The sequence below is a fragment of the Callithrix jacchus genome, chromosome 6 (genome assembly GCF_049354715.1).
Source record: "Callithrix jacchus isolate 240 chromosome 6, calJac240_pri, whole genome shotgun sequence".
In the NCBI taxonomy this organism is placed as follows: Eukaryota; Metazoa; Chordata; class Mammalia; order Primates; family Cebidae; genus Callithrix; species Callithrix jacchus.
The window spans coordinates 17862039-17885767 of record NC_133507.1 but is presented as its reverse complement, the minus strand read 5'-3'; the positions used below and the strand labels follow the sequence as shown (position 1 = coordinate 17885767).

General features: G+C 50.6%; 1 protein-coding gene and 1 long non-coding RNA gene across 4 annotated transcripts in view; one reads left to right on the top strand and one right to left on the bottom strand.

Moving 5' to 3' along the window:
* The window catches only part of LOC118154471 (uncharacterized), a 119978-nt gene extending 96298 nt beyond the window's left edge, over positions 1-23680 (top strand). The window contains exons 4-8 of one of the 2 annotated variants that reach the window (XR_013536638.1): positions 2013-2124; positions 3192-3339; positions 3826-16976; positions 19064-19184; positions 20937-23680. This is a non-coding gene — a long non-coding RNA (uncharacterized LOC118154471). Of the gene's footprint in view, positions 1-2012; positions 2125-3191; positions 3340-3825; positions 16977-19063; positions 19185-19824 lie in introns of both variants that reach the window. The other variant, XR_004744381.2, reaches the window with a different exon arrangement.
* ISG20 (interferon stimulated exonuclease gene 20) lies at positions 622-17291 on the bottom strand. 2 transcript variants are annotated; one of them, XM_078376036.1, is made up of 4 exons: positions 17233-17291; positions 16713-16964; positions 3808-4008; positions 622-857 (listed from the first exon to the last, which is right to left on the bottom strand). In XM_078376036.1, the coding sequence occupies exons 2-4, from the start codon at positions 16938-16940 to the stop codon at positions 741-743; spliced, it is 546 nt and encodes a 181-aa protein (XP_078232162.1). In that variant the 5' UTR covers positions 16941-16964; positions 17233-17291; the 3' UTR covers positions 622-740. The 2 variants fall into 2 exon arrangements, with proteins under 2 accessions (XP_078232162.1, XP_002749188.1); XM_002749142.7 differs by having other exon boundaries at positions 16713-17291.
* Positions 23681-23729: the final 49 nt, after the last annotated feature.

Sequence of the window (23729 nt, the reverse complement as noted above, 5' to 3'; positions counted from 1 at the left end):
ACTTGGTGGGTACTTAAGCTAGGACTGGCATGGTGCTGGGGGCTTTGCACACAACATCTCACAAATACCCTAGAGTTGTTAGAACTCTCACTTTACAGATGGAGAAACTGAGAAGTTCAGTAACTCACCTTAGGTCACACAGCTACTAAATGACAGAGACAGGATTTCAGCCTACTTCTCTCTGACTCCACAGTTCACTACCTTTGCTTCCTCATTTTACAAATAGGAGGCATGACTTGCTCAAGGTCACCAGGGTAGTACCCTTGACATTTCCTGTACCTTTGCTTTAAAGCCACTGCCCACTAATGCTGTGGCACCAAGCTCAAGATGAGTTGAACGCCACTACAGGAAATAATGCCACCCCTCTGGGCATAAATGCACCAGGAGTAGGGTTGGGGTGCAGCAGCAAAGTGTGGGATTCATAATTAAGCCACGCACTACTTAGATTCCCAAGCCACTTTTTTGGACCCATGGGATTCAAGGTCTTAAGGAAATTGACACTTGCCCACCTCCCCCTCATAAGACTTCATTCCCTCCCAATATCACACAGACTGACACAGACTGTGTCCTGTCCACGGTTAACCCAGCTCAGAGAGAAAGAACAAGAAGAGGACCCAGGGATGGCGTAGAGAAAACACAGAGCCGCTTTACTATTAAAAATGTATTTTCCAAAAGCAAGGTAGTTGCTGTCCCAAAAAGCCGAAAGCCTCTAGTCCGTGGGGAACGGGCTGCACCGAGCTTCAGTCTGACACAGCCAGGCGGGGCAGCCCTCGGCGGGCTCGGATTCTCTGGGAGATTTGGTAGAGCTCCATTGTTGCCCTCGCATCTTCCACTGAGCTGTGTCCATGCAGGCTGTTCTGCAGACACAAGTACAGAGTGGGGACTTGGGATGAGGCTGAATTCAGAGGCCCAATCTCGGGGCTTTCCCTGCTCACATCCCAATTTCCAGAGTCCCCAGGTGGGTCAGTGAGTGAGTCTCTCAAGGCCTCTGACACTCTGGAACTGGGAGACTCAGCAGGTGGCTGAAGCTGGCCTGCCTTCAGCTCTGGGGCCAGGGGCACAAAATCCAGCCACCTGGGAACCAGGCTGTGCCTTCAAGTCACCTGCAGTCCTGGGAGGGAAGTAGAGGCTGCTGACTTGCTGTCAGATGCACACAGTGGCTCCAGCAACTCTAACAGGGAGCTTCAGAAAACTGAGGAGGGAGTGAGGAACTCCAGCTAAGGACATGGGGAAGGGCTGCTCGGAGGCAACACAGGACATCAGCATCGAGAGGAAAGGCTGCGAGTGTTTAGAGGTGGGGAGAGTGTGTGCAGATAAAATAAGAGAGCTGCAAGGGCAGGGGCAGGGGGTGTGTGAAAGACAGTGTGGGGAGGGGTAGTGGGCCTGGATTTATCACCGAAGGCCTTGAATGCCGACGTCGGGAGCCTAGACCTTATGAGGGTAGTGCTGTGGGAGTCAGGGAGCCCTCAGTCCATTCAAGGGAGACGCGATGACCATTTACCACCTCTTCTGTGCACTAGGCTGAAGTTAAACCTCTGAGCTGGATACACTTATTCCCCCATGTCACTGACGGTCAAACTGAGGCTCACACACAAGCCATCCAGTTGTGGAGCTCAGATGTGTATCCCGCAGAGGCAAGTATGTGGGGCAAGTCCTCACTCCAGCCACCTGCCTGCTCCCTTCGCACCCCCCACTCAGGCCTGGTATCCTGGCCACTACCCAGCATGGGAGCCAGTGAGCTATTGAACCTGGCTGCATGTTCTTGGTGTCCCTCTGTCGAGAGAGGCCTTCCTGTTCTCACAGCGGCTCCTTTTCCAGGCACTGCAGACAGGGTTGGGGATACCTGGTGTGGTGGCCACTGAAAAAGGCTTTTTCTCATTGCCTTTACTACGCTGTATTATTTTTTAATACTTTATTTTTTGGCTTGGACACTATCGCAAGCAGGTAGCATGGTGGCGTCGTCCACAGTGTGCCTCTGCATAACTGCCTCTATCACCATCCTTGCTTGACAGATGAGGAAACTGAGGCATGGGGTGGTTATGTGCTCTACCACTCTGCTCTTTGGAGGAAGCCAAGAACAGAAGCAGAATGCAGCATCCGCATCCTTCATCACCAAGCAGGGAGGTAAAGAGCCCCAGATGTGAAATCAGACAAACCCAGGTTCCAGTTCCCAGCTCCCCTGTGGGCATAAGTGACCGTGAGCAAGCCACTTTTCCTCTCTGGGCCTCTGTTTCCTCTTCTGTAAAATGGGCCTGATGATACCTGCCTTAGAGGTTGGAATGAGAGCATGCCAACTGCCGGGCACCCTCCACAGGGCTTGACAAATGGCAGCATCCTTCCTTTCTGTGCAGCCCCATCCACCATGCACACAGCTCGGCCGGGAGCCCCAGGCCTGCTGTTTCACTCCCTCAGGGGGCAGTAACATCACTGCCCAACTGTGACCACTCTACCACGTCAGCTCCTTGTGTCCTGTGGGTCAGTTGCGGTCACAGTGATCAGTAGCACCACTGCCCATGTGAGGGGGCCCAGAGGGCTGGTTTCTAGAGGCATCAGTGCAGGCAAGAGCGGCCTGGCAGGGTTCTGAGCTTCTGGAACAACCAGGCTTAATGAGCCCAGGGACAGAACCTGGGAAAGGCCCCTGGGTCTGGGAGCCACACAGTGACAAGGGCTCCAGGAAAAGACCAGCCTGGGCCTTATGTGCCTTATGTGCCCCGAGGCTAACAGAGAGGGCCAAACCCAGGCCTGTTCCCTGCTCGGGACAGGGTTCCCACAGTTCCTGCCAGCAGGTAAGGGCAGGCTCCCTGCTCCCCAGCCCCTCCCCCGGCCTCAGGCTTTGGCTCACCCCAACCCCACTCCATATGCCCTCCTCTGCCCTCCTTGACTAAGACCCTCCAGGCTCTGTTCAGACCTGGTCTCCGGCCCTGCCAGCCTCATCCTTCATCCTGCTCCCAGGGCACTGCCCTTCCCTCCATCAGACACTCTACCATGTGTGCTGATGACCTGGTTGAGGGCCATCTCCCAACCAACCAAGAGCTCAAGGACAGGGACCGGCCTTGCTTACCCTGCATCCCTAGGATTTGGCGCAGCTTGGCAGGGAGCAGGTGTTTCAGAAAGAGCTGTTGACCTGCAGTGTCCCCACGTGCAGCCCTGGCTCTTACTGTCTGGCCCCTCTCCCTCTGCCCTTCCCACAGGGTCAACTCCCAACCCCCCACATCTGCATGACTTTTCCTGCCTGCTTTGCCTGCCAGCCAGAAGTGCTGCCAAATCAGTGCCCAGTGGCTCATGGTGCACAGATATCCCAGCTCCCTGGGTCCTGCTGTGGGACACATCTGAGGTGAGGTGTGTGCTTTACACCATTGCTCAGAGTTCTATGGTGGAATCAAGCTTCACTTCCCACAGGGTAACTGGCTTGATTTCAACAACAAAAGCAAACCTTTGTTGGGTGTTTTCCCTTCCCTGCCCTCATCTGTACTGTACCTGCCAGAGACCAGGCACAGCAGGACCTGCCAGCAATGCCTTGGGCAGGCTGCCCAGAGGAGGCAGGGGAGGGGGAAGGGGAAGAAGAGTTGGAAGGAGGGGAGGGGGAGGGGGAGGAGGGCAAGAAGGAATGGGGAGGAGGGTGAGGAGGAGGGGAAGGAGGAGGGGGAGGAAATGGAGGCAGGTGAGAAGGAGGGAGGGGAACAGGAGAAGGAGGAGGAAGAAACGGAGACAGACAGTGAGGAGGGGGAGGAAATGGAGGTGGGTGAGGAGGTGGGGGAGAAGGGGGTGGGGGAGAAGGGGGAGGGAGAGGGGCGAGGAGATTCTCACCTGGATGCTCTTGTGCAGGAGGCGCTCGCTCAGCACCCGCAGGGAGACGCGCCTGCAGTGGTCCAGCTTGGCCTCACGCCGCAGCACCATGTCAGTGGACGTGTCATAGATGGCGTAGCCGCTCATGTCCTCTTTCAGCGCCCGGAAGTCGTGCTTCAGATCATGACCCACCACCAGCTTGCCTTTCAGGAGCTGCAGGATCTGGCCAGGAAGACAAGTGCCCACCCCTACATGACCCAGCATCTTCCGGGTAGGTCTGGGGCTGGCAAGGGAGCAACCCCTCCTTGACTGGCTGTGTGACCTTGGGCAAATTATCGTCTCTCCCTGGGCTTCAAATATATCGTCTCTGAAAAGAGGAGACTGGACTAGGTCCCTCCTCACACTCGATAGCTTCAGTCTGTGCCAGAAGCCCGCCTGGACATTTCCAGGAGCTGAACTGTGTAGGAGCAGTGCTTAGTACGTCCTGAGTATTTCCCGGGTGCCAAGCGTGTGTCAAAATGCGTCTCGTAGGTTATGTTGTTTAATCTTCCCAAGAATTCTATTGTGGTGGGCAGAATAATGACCTCCCAAAGATGTCCATGCCCTGGTCCCCAGGATCTGTGAATACATTACCTGGCAAAGAGGAATTACCGTTTCAGGCAGAATTTAGATTGCTAATCAGCTAAACTTCAAATGGGAGACTGCTTGGCCTACTCAGGTGGGCCCAATATCATCGAGAGGGTCCTTACATGTGGAGGTCAGAGGGAATCCACGTGAGGAAAACAGGCTGTGGCTGGCTTTGAAGATGGAGGGAGGGGCCGTGAGTCAAGGTATTCAGGCAGCCTCTAGAAGCCAAAAGGGCAAGGAAATGGATTCTTCCCCAGAGCATCCAGAAGGGACCTAGCCCCACTGACACCTTGATTTTAGCCCAGTGAGACCCACGCTGAACTTCGAAACTACAGAACTGTAAGAGGATATATCTGTGTTGCTGTGAGCCACCAAGTTGTTGGTTGATGACTTCCTAAGGCAGCCACAGAAAACGAACAGTGAGGATGGAGCGCTGCATTGGACTGAGTTTTACAAAGGAAAAATCTGACATGCAGAGAAGTAACATGCCCAAGCTTACACTGATGATTTTAAAACAAGTTTGCAAATTCCTTGAAACTCTTCTTAAAAAAGATGGAATCAAACTCCCCACCTGTTGCATCTGGGCTGGACTGTATGACTTCTGTGACTTCTCTCCAGGACCAGAGTTCTCTAAGAAGTCTGGCCACCAGCCAGCCATGGTGGCTCAAGTCTGTAACCCCAGCACTTTGGGAGGCTGAGGCAGGTGGATCACCTGAGGCCAGGAGTTCAAGAACAGCCTGGTCAACATGGCGAGACCCTGTCTCTACTAAAAATGCAAAAATGGCCTGGGCATGGTGGCTAGTCCCAGCTACTTGGGGGGCTGAGGCAGGAGAATTGCTTGAACCTGGGAGGGAGATGGCAGTGACCTGAGATCACACCAATATAGTCCAGCCTGGGTGACAGAGTGAGACTCTGTCTCAAAAAATAAGTAAATAAAATTCTGGCTACCCCAAAGCCATCATGCTGGAGAGACCATGGGGAAGAGCCACCAAGACAGTGATGTGGCCACAGCAGGCCAGCACCAGCCACCACACTTCCCATGGGTCCAGTCCCCAGCCTTCAAGCTGCCTTAACCGATGGCCTGTCCCCAGTGCAGAGCACCTGCCCAAACTGTAGGTGGCTGAGCTAAATACATATTAACATTGTTTGAACCAGTAAGTTTTGGTGTGATTTGCTAAGCACCATTTGAAAACTGGGACAGTCACATAGCTAGTTAGTAGCAGACAGGCCTTGAAGCCAGCGGGCCGAATCCAGAGCCTGCCTGTCACTGCCACACCGGGCTAGAAGCGTAAACGACCATTCCAGGCCTCCACCCGCCCAGGGGCTCAGCTGCAAGTGTCCCAGCCCCACGTCCCTTGCCTCGCCTCCCACATGGACAGCCTGCTCTGCTCTGGTCATGTAGGCCAGTCAGCTTGCTTTAACTCAGCTGCCGTTGGAGAGGATGGGAAGGGGACCTGAAAATAGAACAGATGCGAGCTCTATTAGGAAAAGGGGCAGCTCGTGGCTAGTTCAGGCCCCTTTTGGACAGCTATATGACAGCCTTCATCTCCTCTGCATGTAGCCCTCGACCTGAGCCTGTGCCCCAGGAAAGAGCCTTCTGCCTTCTGGTGGCTAACACCTTCAGTGGCCTGCTTCTCCTTCTAGATGGCCAGTGGCCTCCTGGGACATCATGTGGTCCCTTTTACATGTTCTCCCCTGGCAATCACAGGAGAATGAGGCTCAGAGAGAAGATGTGACTTGTCCAGGGTCATGATTTGTCCAGGATCATGGATAGGCAGAGCCTATCCATCCACTGTCAACAGGCAATGTCTCCAGCCTGGCCCATTGGCCACATAGTCTGGTCGGAGGCCTTCTCTGGACAGAGCCCATGCTCTACTTAGAGGACTAGGGAGAGCATGCTGGAGAATGAAGGCATGCCGCCCTGAACCACAGCAGTGCTTCTCAAGCCTGAGCGTGCTAGGGGTCACCTGGGAAATGGTGATAAAACTGAGGCTTTAATATACCCAGAGGACTATAAATGGTTCTGTTATAGAGACACATGCATACTTATGTTCACTGCAGCACTGTGTACAATAGCAAAGACCTGGAACCAACCCAAACACCCATCAATGATAGACTGGACAGAGAAAATGTGGCACATATATACCATGGAATACTATGCAGCCATACAAAAGGAGGCGTTCATGTCCTTTGTAGGGACATGGATGAAACTAGAAACCATCATTCTCAGCAAACTGACACAAGAACAGAAAACCAAACACCTCATGTTCTTGCTCATAGGCAGGTGTTGAACAATGAGAACACATGGACACAGGGAGGGGAGCATCACACACTGTGGTCTGTTGGCAGGGGCTAAGGGAGGGACAGCTGGGGGTGGGGAGGTTCGGGAGGGATAACATGGGGAAAATGCCAGATATAAGTGATGGGGGGATGGAGGCAGCAAACCACCTTGCCATGTGTGTACCTATGCAACAATCCTGCATGATCTGCACATGTATCCCAGAACCTAAAGTACAATTTTAAAAAAATTGAGGCTTTAAAAGCTGACAACAGGCACACAATCTCAGAGCAGCAGCTCAAGGGAAACAGTGCAAAGGAAACCCCCCAGCACACAGCAGTGGGCAGAAATGGCACAGGGCGTGGAGAGATGTGGGTGTGTGGGCGGCCACGGGTCATGTGCCTTTTCTCGCTAACGTCCTTTGTGCTCCAGAACAATGTGGCCTGTTTTCCCCATCTAGGGGCTTGGCTCAGGCCCAGTTCACAGAAAGCCCTGAAGGAACTCATCCACCATCCCAGCAGCAGCCTCAGCCAGGCCCAGACACAGAAGGGACGAGTCATCATGATGTAGATTCCTGGGAAACTCATCATTTCCTGAGCCTGAGAGTCCAGGGAGGGGAAGGGGGGTCTACAATGAGGCACTATGGGACTTGCCATGAGACAAACAATAAGAGGGGGAGGACAGGTGAGAAAGGAAGAGGAATAAGGGAAAGAACAAAACTATCTATTTAGCAGAGAGACACCAACTCTTTGGGACAAAGATTCTGGAACTGGCAGAAAGAGACTGCTGGAACTTGCTGTGTGCCCTCAGGGATGTCAAAGACCCTCTCTGGGCTTCAGTTTTCCCATGTGTCAGGTGAGGGCCAAGACTGGTGAGGCTTGCGTGGCCCAGTAGCAGCCAGGGCTCCATGGACTTTAAGGTCTGAAAAGGGAAGGAGTCAGTCACCTCCTGGAGCCCAGGAGTCAGGAAAAGGCACTGACAAGCGGGCCTCAGGGCTGTGTGACCTGCTGGCCACAGGATCTGCCCTAAGTCAGTGTCATGAGGCAGGTGTGTCAGACTTTGCCACTTTCCAACACAGGAAGGAGTCTCTCAAATTCCTGGAAAGAACTGGGGTGGGGCTGGGGGATGGGCATTTATCGATCTCTTAGCAACCTAGCACTATTCCGGGCACTTTCCTTACCTCATCATGAAGCTGCTCAATGAGAGTATTCTTAATTCCATTTTACAGAGGAGGGAGCTCAGAATCAGAGAGGTTAAGGGGCTTGCCCAGGTCACACAGCTAGTCAGCTGAAAGCTGCAGTGCAGTGTCTGGATCCACATGACCCTGTCATTGTTATTATAGTTGTGACTGTTAGCACCTACTGAGGACCAAGGGACCGGGCGTGACCAGGCACCCCCTGGCACTCAGTGACAGCCCTATAAAGCACTGACTATCATACCATCTGACCCACCATCAAAGTGGGATGCAGGGCGGTGTGCTCCCAGGTCACAAGCATGTGAGTGCCAGGCCAGGTGTGGCTGTCTGCCTGCATATACCTTCCACTGTGTTTCCTCTCAACTCCAAGTATTCCCCAGTTGTGCCCGATCCAAAAATCCAGGAGGGCCAGGCCGTATGCAGACCCATTAAATCGAAATCTCCAGGAGGGTGTCAGCAACTGTTTCAGGGGATTCTTCCTAAGAAGTCTGCACATCTCTGCACTGAAATCCTGCTGAGCAGTTCAGAGCCTGCTGCCTCCGCCATGCATTCATTCATCCACCGTCCATTTGTTCATTCATTCTTGGTTGCCAGGAGAGGAGGCATGAGTAAGGGGCCCTGAACAATGCTGTTCTTGCAGAGAACCAGGTCCCTTACTCTCACCTTCTGGAGTGACTCCAGCTTTCCCGCCCCCCTGCTTTGCTCTTGTCCCCTGCCAAGCTCCCGTGGTGTCCCTGCCTGCGGCTAGCCTGCGGCTAGTGCCTGGTTCCCACAAGGCCACTTACCCTGGGGCAAATCTGGATAGTGAAGCCTTCCTCCTTCATCTGGCTGAGCCCCAGAGAGATCTGCCAGGTGGCAGGGCCCCAACAGGACACTCCCACCTGTGCAAGGGCTACTGGGATGGCCACAGCTGAAATCTCTCCCTGTTCACAAGCTACTGTGACTTCCCTTCTGTCTGCATCTGTGTCCGCAACCACGGTGCTTCTCAGGGGGGATGCCCCTCATTGTGCCGCCTTGACGTTAAAAGAACATTAACTCACAAAAGTGATTTACAAGTTACTAAAAATCACCATTAGATTTTTTTAAAAGGAAGAAGAAAAACGAACCCACCAGATGGGACCCCTGAGTCTCAGCACTGATCTGTATCGTAGCTTCCTGTGTGTCCTCAGGCAAATCACTGCCCCTCTCTGGATGCCAGTCTCCAGTGCATGGATTCCCTCCTGTGCTGAGAGTCTGATTTGTGGGGCTCTCTATAGACCATGGTATCTTAGCCTTAGCACTGTTGCCATGTGGGGCCAGATATTTATTTTCTGTGTGTGCGTGGCAGGGGCTGGAGCTGCCCTGGGCATTGTGAGATGTTTGGCAGCTCCCTGGTCTCTACCCACTAGATGCCAGCCACTGTGACAACCAGAAATGTCTCCTGACATTGCTGAATATCCCCTCTAGCTAATGGTCAGACACAGAGAGGTCGGAAGATCATAAGCACTTACATTACAGAAGTAATGGCACCACATTGCAATCAATGAAAAAGGATGGAGTTGGGGGGCCCCCACTCACATCAGTGGCCTAAAGTGCTAGCACTCCTGGGCGGACTTGGGTCTCCCCAGAGCCTCCTGGCCACCATGGGCTAGTTTATTGCTGGCTGCTGGCTGGGCATGCTCACTACTCCACCTGGGAAGAGACAGAGAGGTGAGAGGCCTTTGGAAAATGCCTGCATAGCCGGCCGCAGTGGCTCACACCTGTAATCCCAACACTGTGGGAGGCCAAGTTGGGAGGATTGCTTGAGGCCAGGAGTTCAAGACCAGCATGGGCAACATGGTGAATCCCTGCTTAACTAAAAATACAAAAATTAGCTGGGCGTGGTGGCACATGCCTGTAATTCCAGCTACTTGGGAGGCTGAGGCATGAGAATTGCTTGAGCCTGGGAGGTGGAGGTTTCAGTGAACTGAGATTACGCCACTGCACTCCAGCCTGGGTGACAAAGCAAGACTCTGTCTCAAAAAGAAAAAAAAATCCCTGCATGAAACCAAGGACTGGCCAACCCTAGACTCACCTGAGAGGTGTCACCTGGCCTTATGGGGTCTCATAAAAGGGCTGTTAGGCTACTGCCCTTTGGGGTCTCAGCACATTTGGGGGCCCGTGAACCTGATCTCTTTGGGATTAAAACCTTATGGATGATGAATGGGATCAAACTGTCTCCAGAGCTTCCGACAACATGACATGCAGTGTCCTCATTCACAGAGACAGATGATGACCATTATGAGCCACATTTCCACTCATGCGTCTCACATACGTTGGACACTTAGCATTTACAGAGCGCAATCACACACACTGAGCATAGAATCTGAACACCACAGCTCTAGCTCTGGAGCCAGAATCTGAGTCTCTGCTCTACCCCTTGCTAGGCCAGTTTACTCAGTTTCGTACCTCGGCTTCCCCATCTATAAAATGGGAGTGCTGGACTAGTTAACCACTTCAGTGGGGAGTATGAAACATGAAACATGCTCAGAACAGTGCCTGGGCCACAGGGCTGGATACACCCGCACTATTTAATTGTCTCTGTGTTACAGAGGATCCTACTTAGGGGAGCACAGAGAGGCTGAGAAATAAGGTAGAGGACACAGAACAATCCAGAGGCAAAGCTGGGATTGGATCCACAGGCAGCCGGTCTAAAGACAGGGTGCTTGGTCCCCACCCTCGCGGCTGTGCCTCACTGCTTCTTGACAGCAAAGGCCAACACTAGGGCAGAGGCAGTTTTACTCCCTGCAGCCACCAGAACTCTTTTGTATTTATGAAAATCAGTTCGACTTCAATCCCATAAACAATCTCAAGTCACCTGTGTGCAAAACACAGATTCCAGTCTGGGGCAGATGAAGTGTATAGTAAGAGCTGTGGAAACGAGCAGATGCATGGGTGGATGGACAAGCTATGAAGTGCATGAGCAACAGCAAGGAGGGCCAGGGACCAGGGACCAGTGGGGCAGGGCTGGTGGGCAGGAGTGGGGAAGGGCATCATAAAGGTCTCTTCTGGCCTGGGGCTGCCAGAATGATGGTATTTCTGGGGAGAGGGGTGGGGGATAGGAGGGAATAGGAGTTGGCTGAAATGCATGGTAGGCAATGGAGGAGAAAGGCAGGTAGATAGGGGATTGGAGAGCATGACTGCTGGGTGCTGAGCTGGGGGGACCTTAGGTAATAGGGAGCCACAGGAGATATTTGAATGTGGGGAGACAGCTATGATCTGAGCCAGGTTTGGGAAGTTCTCTGGCAGCAGAGTGGGAGAGAGGGGCAGCAAACACATCAGGTACAGCCGGCAGAAAATGAGGGCCAGTATCTAGGACTGCAGTTCCCAAGAGAAATCGGAGACAGGACTAGGTTTCTGCCCTTCTCTCTCCATGGGCACAATTAGTGAACATCAGCCGTGAACCAGGTACTGCGCTCAGGGCCACAGCCCACATCACCGCGTCCAACCCATATGAGACCAGGGAGGAGGCACTACGAGTCCTCTTTTATCATTAGGAAATAGAGCCTCAGAAAGGTTCGAGAACTTGCTGACAATTGTACAGACCGATAGGTGATGGAGCAGGAACTGGGAAGCTCAATGTGGTTCCAAAGACCTGCCTGGTTTTCAGACTCCTGACTCGTCCTTCAGTGGCTATCAAGTGCCCAGTCTGAGCAAGGTTCTGTATCACACGCTTAAAGCGTTGTACCTGGCATAGCCTCTAACTGAGAAACAAAAGCATTTCTGCACGAAATCTGGATGAAGACTGAGGTGTCCAGGCCCCTAGGCCAGTGCTCAAGGGTGCCCAGGGAATTGTGGTTTTCTGGGTCTGGATGTACAAGGACTGGGAGAGGCACTGCTCTACTGCCTCCTTTCCCCTGCTCTGGGCTCCTCTGCCCCTTTCTGTCTCTCTGATGGGGAGGGAAACTGGGGACAAGGAGGAAGGAGAGCGACATACTGCCCACCCTGACTGCTCAGTGGGGATCTGAGGGTGGGGAGCTCCTTGCAGTGTCCCTGGGCCTCGCATCAGCATCTGAACAGACTCCCACTTATTCCACGTTGCCCTCCCCTTTTTGTGACTCTCCACTGATCTCCTCTGTCTTAACGTTTTCTTCACTCCAGTTCTCTGTCTGCCAAAGATGACGCAGGCCCTGGTAAGCGCTCCCTAGGGCCTCCGACTCTCCTTATTATCATCTCTTTTCTCACTCCTGTCTATCCTGCATGGTACTTCCATTCTAGTTTTCTTCAAACTGGTTTTTATCCTCCCATGCCATTGCTCAAGAATCTCCAATGGCTCCCTACAGCCCACTTAACTGCCTACACAGACTCTCCTCCACCCCTTTCAAATGCCACCAGCCTCACGGAGTCTTCCCAGAAGCACGCTGGGGTACTGTGCCCACCATTGATACAGGCTGAGCATCCCAAATTACGAACGCTCCAGAATCTTAAGCTTTTTGAGTGCCAACATGACGCTCAGAAGGAAACATGACGCTCAAAGATTTCAAATTTCAGATTTCCAAATTTGGGATGCTCACCAGTGAGTATGATGCAAATATTCCAAATAAAAAAAAAATCCTAAATCCAAAATCTGAAACCCTTCTGGTTCCAAGCATTTCAGATAAGGGCTATTCGACCTGCACTTCTAGAACAGTGTTGTCCAATAGAATATAATGCAAGCCACAAATGTAATTTTTTTTTTTTTTTAGATGGAATCCCCCTCTGTTGCCCAGGCTGGAGTGCAGTGGCATGATCTTGGCTCATTGCAACTTCCGCTTCCTGGGTTTAAGCTAGTCTCCTGCCTCAGCCTCCTGAGTAACTTGGATTACAGGTGCCTGCCACCATGCCCAGCTAGGTTTTTGTATTTTTAGTAGAGATGGGGTTTCACCATGTGGGCCAGGCAGATCTTGAACTCCTGACCTCAAGTGATCCACCTGCCTCGGCCTCACAAAGTGCTGGGATTACAGGTGTGAGCCACCACACCTGGCCCACAAATGTAATTTTAAATCACCCAACAGCCATATTTGAAAAAGTAAAAAGTCAACAGGTGATAATGTTTTATTTCACTAACATATCCAAAATATAATCATTTCAATAGGTAATCAATATAAAAGTTTTGAGGACATTTTATGGCTCTTTTTAATTTTTCAATTAATTCTTACTATTTTTTAATAGAGACAAGGTTTCTGTCACCCAGGCTGCAGTGCAGTGGCATGATCATAGGTCAGTATGGCCTCGAACTCCTGGGCTTAAGCAATCCCTCGCCTCAGCCTCCTTGAGTAGCTGGGATTAGAGGTACGCATCACCATGCATGGCTAATTTTTAATTTTTTTTGTTTTGTACAGGAGGTCTCACCGTCTTGCCAAGGCTGGTCTCAAACTCCGGGGCTTAAGCCATCCTCCTGCATTGGCCTCCCAAAGTGTTGGGATTACAGAATAAACCACTGCCCCTGGCCTGTCTCTTTTTAAAATACAAGACTTTAGCCAGTTGCGGTGGCTCACGCCTGTAATCCCAGGACTTTAGGAAGGCTGAGGTGGGTGGATCACTTGAGGTCAGGCGTTCTAGACCAGCCTGGCCAACATGGTGAAACCCTGTCGCTACCAAAAATACAAAAATTAGCCAGGCATGGTGGCGCACACCTGTAATCCCAGCTACTTAGGAGGCTGACGCAGGAGAATCACCTGGATCCAGGAGGCAGAGGTTGCAGAGAGCCGAGATGGCGCCACTGCACTCCAGCCTGGTGATAGAGCAAGACTCTATCTCAAAAAAAAAAAAAAAAAAAAAAAAAAATCCAGTGTGCTCTTTACACTTACAGCACATCTCAGTTCAAAGAAGCCACACTCCAGGTCTGAATTCAGCTTACTAGCAGCATATGGCGGCTGGGGACCCCAGCATGGTTCTAGAGACTGTGAGACTGAGTTTGGATTCCTGAGCAGCTGCCCCACATTCCAACTATCTTAACAGTGGAAGTTACTCAGTTTACGGGCTGAAGTGTGTCCCTCTCTCTCTCATTCATAAATTAAAATCCTAACCCCCAGTAGCTCAGAATGTGATTTATTTGGAAATAAGGTTGTTGCAGATACAATTAGTTAAGGTAAGATGATGTCATACCAGAGTAGGGTGGCTCATAATCCAATACGATTGGCGTCCTTTTAAAAAGAGGAAGTTGGAGGCCGGGTGCGCCGTGGCTCACATCTGTAATCCCAGCACTTTGGGAGGCCAAGGTGGGCAGATGACTTCAGCTTAGGAGTTCGAGACCAGCCTTGGCAGCAGGGTGAAACCCCATCTCTACTAAAAATACAAAAATTAGCCAGGTGTGGTGGCAGATGCCTATAATCCCAGCTACTTGGGAGGCTGAGGTGGGAGAATCACTTGAACACAAGAGGTACAAGTTGCAGTGAGCTGAGATCATGCCACTGCAGTCCAGCCTGGGCAACAGAGTGACTCTGTATCAAAAAGAAAGCGGAAGCTGGCCAGGTAAGGTGGCTCATGCCTATAATCCCAGCACTTTGGGAGGCCAAGGTGGGTGGATCGCTTGAGACCAGCTTGGCCAACATGGTGAAACCCCAGCTCTACTAAAAATACAAAAATTAGCTGGGTGTGGTGTGTGGCTCACGCCTGTAGGCCCAGCTACTCCAGAGGCTGAGGCAGGAGAATCACATAAGCCTGGGAGGCACAGGTTGCAGTGAGCTGACATCGTGCCACTGCACTCCAGCCTGGGTGACAGAGCAAGACTCCAACTCAAAAATATAAAAAGAGGAAGTTTGAACACAAACACATACACACAGAGAGAGAATGCCATGTGAACATGAAGGCAGAGAGCTGAGTGAAGCATCTACAAGCCAAGGTATCCCAAAGCTTGCCAACAACCCCCAGAATCTGAGAGAGAGGCAGAGAACAGATTCCCCTTCACAACCCTCAGAAGGAACTAACCCGGCTGACACCTAGACCTCAGACTGCAGCCTCCAGAACCCAGAGACAGGGCGTTCCTGTTGTTTAAGCCACCCAGTGTGTGATGCTTTGTTATGGCAGCACTAACAAGCTAATAATCACGCGAGTCCCAGCTCCTCATCTGTCATATGGGGATAATAAGGTAAACAATCATGGCGGGCCGCAGTGGCTCACACCTGGGACTTTGGGAGGCTGAGGTGGGTGGATCACCTTAGGTCAGGAGTTCGAGATCAGCCTGGCCAACATGGTGAAGTCCCTTATCTACCAAAAACACACAAAAAATTAGCCGGGCTTGGTGGGTGCGCACCTGTAATCCCGGCTACTTGGGAGGCTGAGGCAGGAGAATCACTTGAATCCAGGAGGCAGAGGTTGTAGAGAGCTGAGATGGCACCACTGCACTCCAGCCTAGGTGGCAGAGCGAGACTCCAGTTAAAAATAAATAAATAAAACAAACAACAAAAAAATCATAATAGCTTTTTTTTTTTCTGTGAACCAACCAGTGATCTTTGGCTGCAGCTCAGAAGAAACAATAGCTAACTTTTTTTTTCTGGCTCTGTTGCCCAGGCTGGAGTGCAGTGGTGCCATCTTGGCTCACTGTAGGCTCAACCTCCTGGGCTCAAGCAATACCAGCTGCTGGAGTAGCTGTGACCATGGGCATGTGCCACCATTCCTGGCTAATTTTGGTATTTTGTTTTTTTTTTATAGAGATGGGATTTCTCCGTGTTGCTCAGGCTGGTCTCGAACTCCTGAGCTCAAGCTACCCACCCACCTCCGCCTCCCTACATGCTGGGATTATAGATGTGAGCCACTGCACCCAGCCAGTAGCTAACTTTGAGTGCTTATTAGGCACTCTCTCTAGACCCTTTCTCAATCCTCTCAATAATACAACAAAGTTGCTACTGCTAGTATCCTTCTTTTCTTTTACCAGGTGCAAAGAGGTTGAGTAACTTGCCAAGGTAACCTAGCTGCTAAGGAATGGGAGCCGGGATTGAAACTGACCCTCTTAACTCTGCAGTAACAGCTCCTGAGAACCCGCCTGGCAGGGCTGTTTGTGAGGAGTGAATGAGCTCAGGAATGGCCAGTGCTTGGGGGAGCGGCCAGTACATAGTGAGTGCTCAGTCAATAGCAGCTATTGTTGTCATTTCATCCCTAGCACCTGGAGCCTGGCACGGACTGGGTGTGTGCTGCTGAGAGGAACCTTGGACTTCCTCAAATCTACCCTGGTGTCTAGAAACTGACAAGCTCGCCTGCCCTTCTGAGATTTCCCAGGGGTGGCTAACCCTGTTGACACCTTTAAGTTTTAGTTTCCACTCAGACATTCAAAGAAACAGAAAGTTAGACCTGGAAATGACCTCATAATCAGCTAAAGGGCAGGAGTGTAGGAAATCTCTGGACCACAAACTCAGGATTCAAACTGATCAGACAGCCTGCTCTGGGTCAGAATGCTAGCCTGGGAGCAAGGTCCACCCTAAGCTAAAGAGGTTCGGGGCCTTTTCTCCAGGACTGGGAGGGCCAAAGCCTCTTGCTGGAGCCTCAGCCGAGAATCACTTCATTTCCCCACAGGTCTCACTAGTGGCAGCCTGGGGTAGAGGGAAGATTGGAGAATGTAGACCCCAAGTCACCGTGTGGGGGAATGTCAGGCCGGACTCAGTTTCCCTATTTTAAGACTGGCAAGTTGGACCAGATCCAGATGGAGCTAAGATCTAAGATCTGAGTCTAAGGTTCTCTGAAGTTTGGAGACACCAACAGCTTTCTCCCACAGCTAAGTGTGGGACTCTTACAAGTAGGGTCACAGGTCACAGATGGGCACCAGGGGGAAGGAGCCAGGGAAGTGGGAGAGGGGTGGTTTCCGTAGGCCCTGCTGGACTGGCCTTCACTCACCTCCAGCCTGGCCACGGCAAATGGTGTGGCCCCCACCATGTGCTGAGGGGTGACCCCGCTGACCCGGGTTCTGTAATCGGTGATCTCTCCCTCAGGCCGGATGAACTTGTCGTAGAGCACAGCACCGTAGACGTTCACGAGGCTGCAACGAGCCAGGCCGCTCTCCCGGAGGGGCCCCAGTCCCACCATCTCACAGTCCATGGCCACCACCTCACGGCTGCCAGCCATGTTCCTTGGGAACCCTCAGAGATGCTGGAGAAAGCGGTATGGGGGGCAGTCTCATGCTTGGGCCAACCAAGCCTCCAAGTGTCCTCAGCCAACCCCAGCTGGCCTTATCCTCCGCCCTGCCCTTTGTTTCCCACACCACCTGGCCACAGTGGAAGCTGGCCTCTTGCCTCCCTCCTCCCCCTGCCTTCCCCTGCCAGTGGGTCTCAGGGCCTCTGGCCTGCCCAGCAGCCTGGGGACCAGGAAGGCCCCTCCTGCTGCCTCCCCAGCAGCTGCTCCAGCTCCCTGCTCTCACCTGCCTGCCTCTGCGCCCTCAGCTCACGTCTGCCTCTCTGCTGCCACTGCTCAGCTACTGCAGCCGTTCTCAGCAGTGACTCATCTCTGACTCCGAGGCGGCATCCCGACCCTGTTTCAGTTTCTGGTTTGTTATCAAGTGAAGTCAGGGGCGGGAGGCCAGGCACGTGGGTTGGGCTGCCTCATTTCCTGGGCTACCAGCAGGTGGGGAACTCCGCTCTCCGCCGAGTCAGGGCTGACGGAGCTGGCAGGTCCAAGTTAGGGTGCCCCTCCTTTTCCACGGCCCTCCCCCTCAGATGACGCATCTGACGTGCGTGGAGTGGATTGCAACATTTTTCTTTCCTTTCTCACCCTCCGCCCAGAGAATAAACATCCCCAGGACTGGAGCCCAGTGAATGTCCCACAACTAACTTCTGGGGCCTGCTACCAGTCAGATACTCAGTGGTCTCTTATGGGGCAGGAAAGCTGCCTCTTGGGACATATAGGCTCTTATTGGAATGAGCAGGAGTAAGCTGTGATGGTGGTGGCTAGCCCCCACTTCCAATCCAGGGAAGGCAAGGAGCGAGGGAGCCCTTACAGGCTTCTGTGGGTTCCGGATGCCTCAATGAGCTCTGCCTCCAGTGGGGCTGACACTGTGAGGCTGAAGGAGAAGCAGGCCTTGGGGGAGCCCCCACCAGCCCAGCCACACTTCCTTGGGTCCACACTTGCCCAGGCTAGGACTTTGAGCTCTTAGAACAGTGCCTGCCGGATAGGGAGTGCTTGGTATTTAGTGAATGACAAATGAGTTACAACTGGGGCAAAAAGAGAATCAACTTTCAATGAGGAAAGTGCTCGTCTTGCACTGGGTGAGATCTGACAATGAGCTGAGTGCTCCCAGAGGATGGAAGCCTCCTACCCCCGATCTGTGTGGGATCCACGTGGATCCCTCCAATCTCACTGCTTGCCAGTGTCGTGAAGATTTGTGGTTTGAGAAGGAACTTCCCCAGGTCTGTGATGTTTTCAGCAAGTGGGATTTGGATGCCCAACTTTTCCTAAAAGACCTCAAAAGTAAAACCAAAGACTGAGATAAGTCTTCATGAGAAAGCATTGCTCCTTATTGTTCGTTGGATGCAAATTGGAGGTGCAAGAGAGTATCTTTGGTTCCCATCCTGAATAAGCAACTTTTGCTTTAATTCAGACCATGAGAACTTTTTTCAAATGCATAAAGATTTGTTACCCTGATTTAGGAGGAAATTAAGTAACATTCCTGTACTTTATGGGGACATGCACTTAAAAAGTAACCCCCTAAAGATCCCATTGGAGGTTTGATTCTACAGTCCCCATGGGACCCCCAAGTGCCCCGTGGTGATCCTCAGATTCTGTGGCAACCCCTCACACCTTCACCTCCGCTTGCCTCCTCGGGTCTCAGACAGAACACATTCCACCCCTCCAATGATTTTCCCCGTTCTGTGCCTACTCTGTCTGACCTGAGCTGCCTCTGATTCTTACCATTTCCCCGTTACTGTGGAAGCCCTACCCCAGTCCTCACCTGCCTGGCCCATAAGGCTGCAGGAGTCACTCCCAGGTCTTCCACCTCCATCTTCCTGTGCTGCTGCTCAAAATGGTCCTTTGAGTCCCACTATATTAAATTTCCCAAAATCTAACCCCTTGTACTGTTCATCACAGCACTTCTCTGCTCAAGAAATTTAGTGATTTCCTGCTGTCAAAAAAAAAAAAAAAAAAAAAAATCTAACCTCAACTCCAGGCAGTTTTCAGACCCTCTTTCATCAGCCCACCCGCCTTTCCAACCGGTTCATCTTGCATCACTATTCAATCTAAGGCCATTCTTTTAGGTTTAAACCTACATCCAGGCTGTTCTGAAACCCCCTGCATCTCCCAAGGACGAGGACTGATGACTAGAGGGGCCAGCAAGATCAGGTCTCTGCTTCAGGTGGAAGAGGCAGTACTACCAAGGTAAGCCCCTTTCCCATGCCCTTACCACTCCTGCCTCACCCACTTCCTTCCAACCACACTGGCTGTTTCTTTCTTCCTCCAACATGGTCATGCTCCTGTCTCAAGGCCCAGGTGTTTGCTGTCCCCTTACTCTTGAAAGCTCTTCCAATGTGACCCGGGTGGGTGTCACATTGCTCCCACTCCATGACGTATTTCCATGAAGCTGCCTCTGGCCTCTCTAAATCTGTACTTCCTGCTGGGTGATGGCTAGCGTCTATAATCCCAGTTATTCTAGGCTGAGGTGGAAGATTTGCTTGAGGCTAGGAATACAAGACCAGCCTGAGCAAACACATGGAGATCTCATCTCTAAAATAAAAAAATAATCCGTTGTGGTGACGCACACCTGTAGTCCTAGCTTCTCCAGAGACTAAGCTGGAAGGATCAATTGCACCCAGGAGTTTGAGCCTATAGTGAGCTATGACAGTCAATCCACTCCAGCCTGGGTAGCATAGGGAGACCTTGTCTTTAAAAACTAAAACTTTACTTCCTATCCCCTTCTCTGGCCTTTTCCCATAGGAATGAGCACCCTCTGAAACGCTGTATTTTACTTGTTCATTTACTGTTCCCCTGCCATCTGTTTGGTTCAATGCTGCCCCTGCAGCATCTAGGTCCCTGCCTGGATCCAGCTGAACTGTTTTCAAGTGTATTGTGTGCTCTGATGGATGCCAGCCACTGAAGGCTCAGCACCCAGAGAGAAGCCCAGCTCCAGCCAGGGTTTCCCGGTGCTGATGCTCTAGCTTTAAATGGCGCCACCCACTGGCAGGCTTTGCCCACAAATCCTCTTGGATCAAGTGACAGCAGGAGAGTGAGTCACTCAGGGCAAACTTGTCAGCCTTTCAAGACACACATCCAGCTGCAGCTGACCACCTGCAATAACCACAGCAGGTACAAGTTGGCCACTCTGTGGCCATCCCTGAGTCTACAGCACTGGCCTCAGGACACAGGCTAAGATAATGGAGGGCGAGAGGCACCTCTCCCCACAGGGGACATGTTCTCCCAGCCCAGCCACCTCCATCCCTACTGGGCACGTACCCCTAAAATGTGTATGTGTATTCCTAAATGGTGGTTGGCCTTTGAACATGGACTTGAACTGCATGGGTCCACTTACATGCACTTTTGTTCAATAAATATATTGCAAATTTTGGGGGCGATTTTTCAACAATTTGGAAAAACTCAGATGAATGGCATAGCCCAGAAATCTTGAAGAAGCTAGGTATGTTGTGAATGTATAAAATACATGTAAATACTAGTCTATCACTTGCTACCATAAATTATGCACATGTATTATTAAAAGGTAAAATTTAACAAAACTTACCTACAGACCATACCTGGCACCATTCTCAGTCAAGAGAAATGCAAACAATTGCAAAGGTGCAGTCTTAAGCCGTAAGTGCATAAAATTAACTTCAGTACATAGCGTGCTAATGTGAATGTAGCCACTTCCTGTTACTGTAGTCAGCTCAAGTGTTGCAAGCATCTACTGAAAATGTGTGATAGTAATCATCCCCACCTGAGCAGTTCATATCCAGTAAACCTGGTATCCCAGTAAAAAGTGATCTCTTGCAGTTTTTGTGGTATTTTTCATAACACTTACTGCAATTCTGTAAACCTTGAATCACTCCCTGGGACCCATGAGTGCCACGACTGATGCTGGAAGTGCTCCAGAGTCATGACATTACAAGGAAAAGCTGAATTGCTGGATATGTCTTATAGAATGAAGTCTACAGCTGTGGTTGCTGCCATTTCAGACAGACGGTTCATCTCGCATGTAAGTAAAAAACTTAGATACAGTACTACTGAAATATATTTTCTTATTTTTCTCTAGCTTATTTGATTATAATACAGTATAGGGCCGGGTACAGTGGCTCACGCCTATAATCCCAGCACTTTGGGAGGCTGAGGTGGGTGGATCATGAGGTCAAGAGATTGATACCATCCTGGTCAACAAGGTGAAACCCCGTCTCTACTAAAAATACAAAAATTAGCTGGACATGGTGGTATGTGCCTGTAGTCCCAGCTACTCGGGAGGCTGAGGCAAGAGAATTGCTTGAACCCAGAAGGCGGAGGTTGCAGTGAACCAAGATCACGCCATTGCACTCCAGTCTGGGTAACAACAGCGAAACTTCGTCTCAAAAAAAAAAAGAATACAGTATATAATACATACAACATATAAAATGTGTTATTCAGCTGCCTGTTATCAGTAACGCTTCCAGTCAAAAGTAGGTTATTAGTTGAATTCTGGGGGAATCAAGTTATACGCACATTTTTTATTGTATGGGAGTCAGCATCCCAATCCCTATGTTGTTCAAGGGTCAACTGTATATACTATAGGTTGAACCATAAAAAACAGTGGGGCTTGGGCTGGGCACAGTGGCTCATGCCTGTAATCCCAGCACTTTGGGAGGCCAAGGTGGGCAAATCCTATGAGCTCCAGAGTTCAAGAACAGCCTGGGCAACGTAGCAAGACCTCATCTCTACTAAAAACAGAAAAATCAGCCAGGTGTGGTGGCATGTACCTGTAGTCCCAGCTATACTTGAGAGGCTTAGGCTGGAGGATCACTTGAGCTGGGGAGGTTGAGGTTACAGTGAGCTAAGATTGCACTGCTGCACTCCAGCTTGGGTGACAGAGTGAGCCCGTCTCAAAAACAAAAAACTGTAGACTATTAGCAATTCCACGTGGTTTAATACATGTAAAACTATGCTAATGGATACAAATTATAAAACACATGCTAAGCAACTGACTGCATATCAAAAAGCCTGCAAGAAGATGCTCAATATTACTAATTATTAGGGAAATGCAAATCCAAACCACGTCACCTCATACCCACTAGGATGGCTGCTAAGGAAAAACAGAAAATGGTAGCAAGGATGTGGAGAAATCAAAACCCTTATTCACTGTTGGTGGGAATGTAAAATGGTACAGCTACTACAAAAAACAGTACAGCGGTTCCTCAAAAAAACCTAATTATAGAGTTACTATATGATCGGCCAGGTGCAGTGGCTCATGCCTGTAATCCCAACACTTTGAGAGGCGTGCTGGATCACCTGAGGTCAGGAGTTCGAGACCAGCCTGACCAACATGGTGAAACCCTGTCTCTAGTAAAAATACAAAAAATTAGCCAGGTGTGATGGTGGGTGCCTGTAATCCCAGCTACTCAGGAGGCTGGGGCAGGAGAATTGCTTGAACCTGGGAGGCAGATGTTGCAGTGAGCTGAGACTGTGCCATTGTACTCCAGCCTGGGTGACAAGAATGAGATTTCATCTTTAAAAAAAAAAAAAAAAAAAAGAATTACTTTTTTGTATGATCCAGCAATTCCCCTACTGGGTATATATTTAAATGAACTGAAAGGAGGGTCTTGGAGAGCTATTTGTACACCCACACTCATAGCTGCATTACTCACAATGACCAAGTGGGGAAGTAACCTAAGTATTGTTCACTGACAAACTGGATAAACAAAGCATAGTATATACATACAAAAAAATTATCCAGCCTTAAAAAGAAAATTCTGGCCAGGTGCAATGGCTTACCTATGTAATCCCAGCACGCTGGGAGGCCAAAGCAGGAGGATCACTTGAGGCCAGGAATTCAAGACCAGCCTGGGCAACATAGTGAGACCCGTCTGTACAAAAAAAATTTTGTTTATTTTGCCAGGCAGGGTGGCACGTGCCCGTAGTCCCAGCTACTTGGGAGGCTGAGGCAAAAGGATCACTTGAGCCCAGGAGTTTGAATCCAGCCTGGGCAACAGTCGCTTAAAAAATAAAATTCTGACACACGCCACAACATGAGGACACTGTGCTAAGTGAAATAAGGTAGTCACATAGTGACCAATAAGGTCTAGTTCCAGCTGTATAAGCCATCTAGTCAAATTCATAGAAATAGAAGGTAGAAAGGTAATTGGCAGGGATTGACAAAAAGGGGGAAACGGAAAGTTTCAGTTTCACAAGATGAAAAAGTTTGAGATTTGTTTCTCAACAAAGTCAGTACAGATCTAAACTACTGAACCGTACACTAAAAGCAGTTAACACAGTACATTTTGTTATGTGTATTTTGCTACAATTAAAAACTTTTAAAGTGAGTACACAGCTTCAAGGAGAAACAAAAAAGGTAAACACGGCCAAGAGCAGTGGCTCCTGCCTGTAATCCCAGCACTTTGGGAGGCCAAGGTGAGTAGATTGCCTGAGTCCAGGAGTTTGAGACCAGCCTGGCTAACACAGTGAAAACCCTTCTACTAAAAATACCAAAAAACTTAGCCGGGCGTGGTGACATGTCTGTCATCCCAGCTATTTGGGAGGCCAAGGTGGGAGGATCTCCTGAGCCAGGGAAGTCAAGGCTGCAGAGAGCCATGATTGCACCACTACATTCTAGCCCCAGCCACAGAGTAAGACCCTGTCTAAAACGACAAACAAAACTTGTGCTTTGTAATATGGAAATAAGAAATAAATTATCTAAATTCTGTGGCTCTGCTGTTTTCTTGCCACAGCCCACGGCATCCTCTTGAAAACTGC

Bases quoted from the DNA above. Each gene is read 5' to 3' on its own strand.
- ISG20 (XM_002749142.7), bottom strand. From the start codon at position 16,940: ATGGCTGGCAGCCGTGAGGTGGTGGCCATGGACTGTGAGATGGTGGGA. The intron at 4,009-16,712 runs GTGAGTGAAGGC...CTTCCTGGCCAG, and splicing joins TTGCCGTGGCCAGGCTGGAG to ATCCTGCAGCTCCTGAAAGG. The intron at 858-3,807 runs GTGAGAATCTCC...TTGTGTCTGCAG, and splicing joins TCCTGCACAAGAGCATCCAG to AACAGCCTGCATGGACACAG.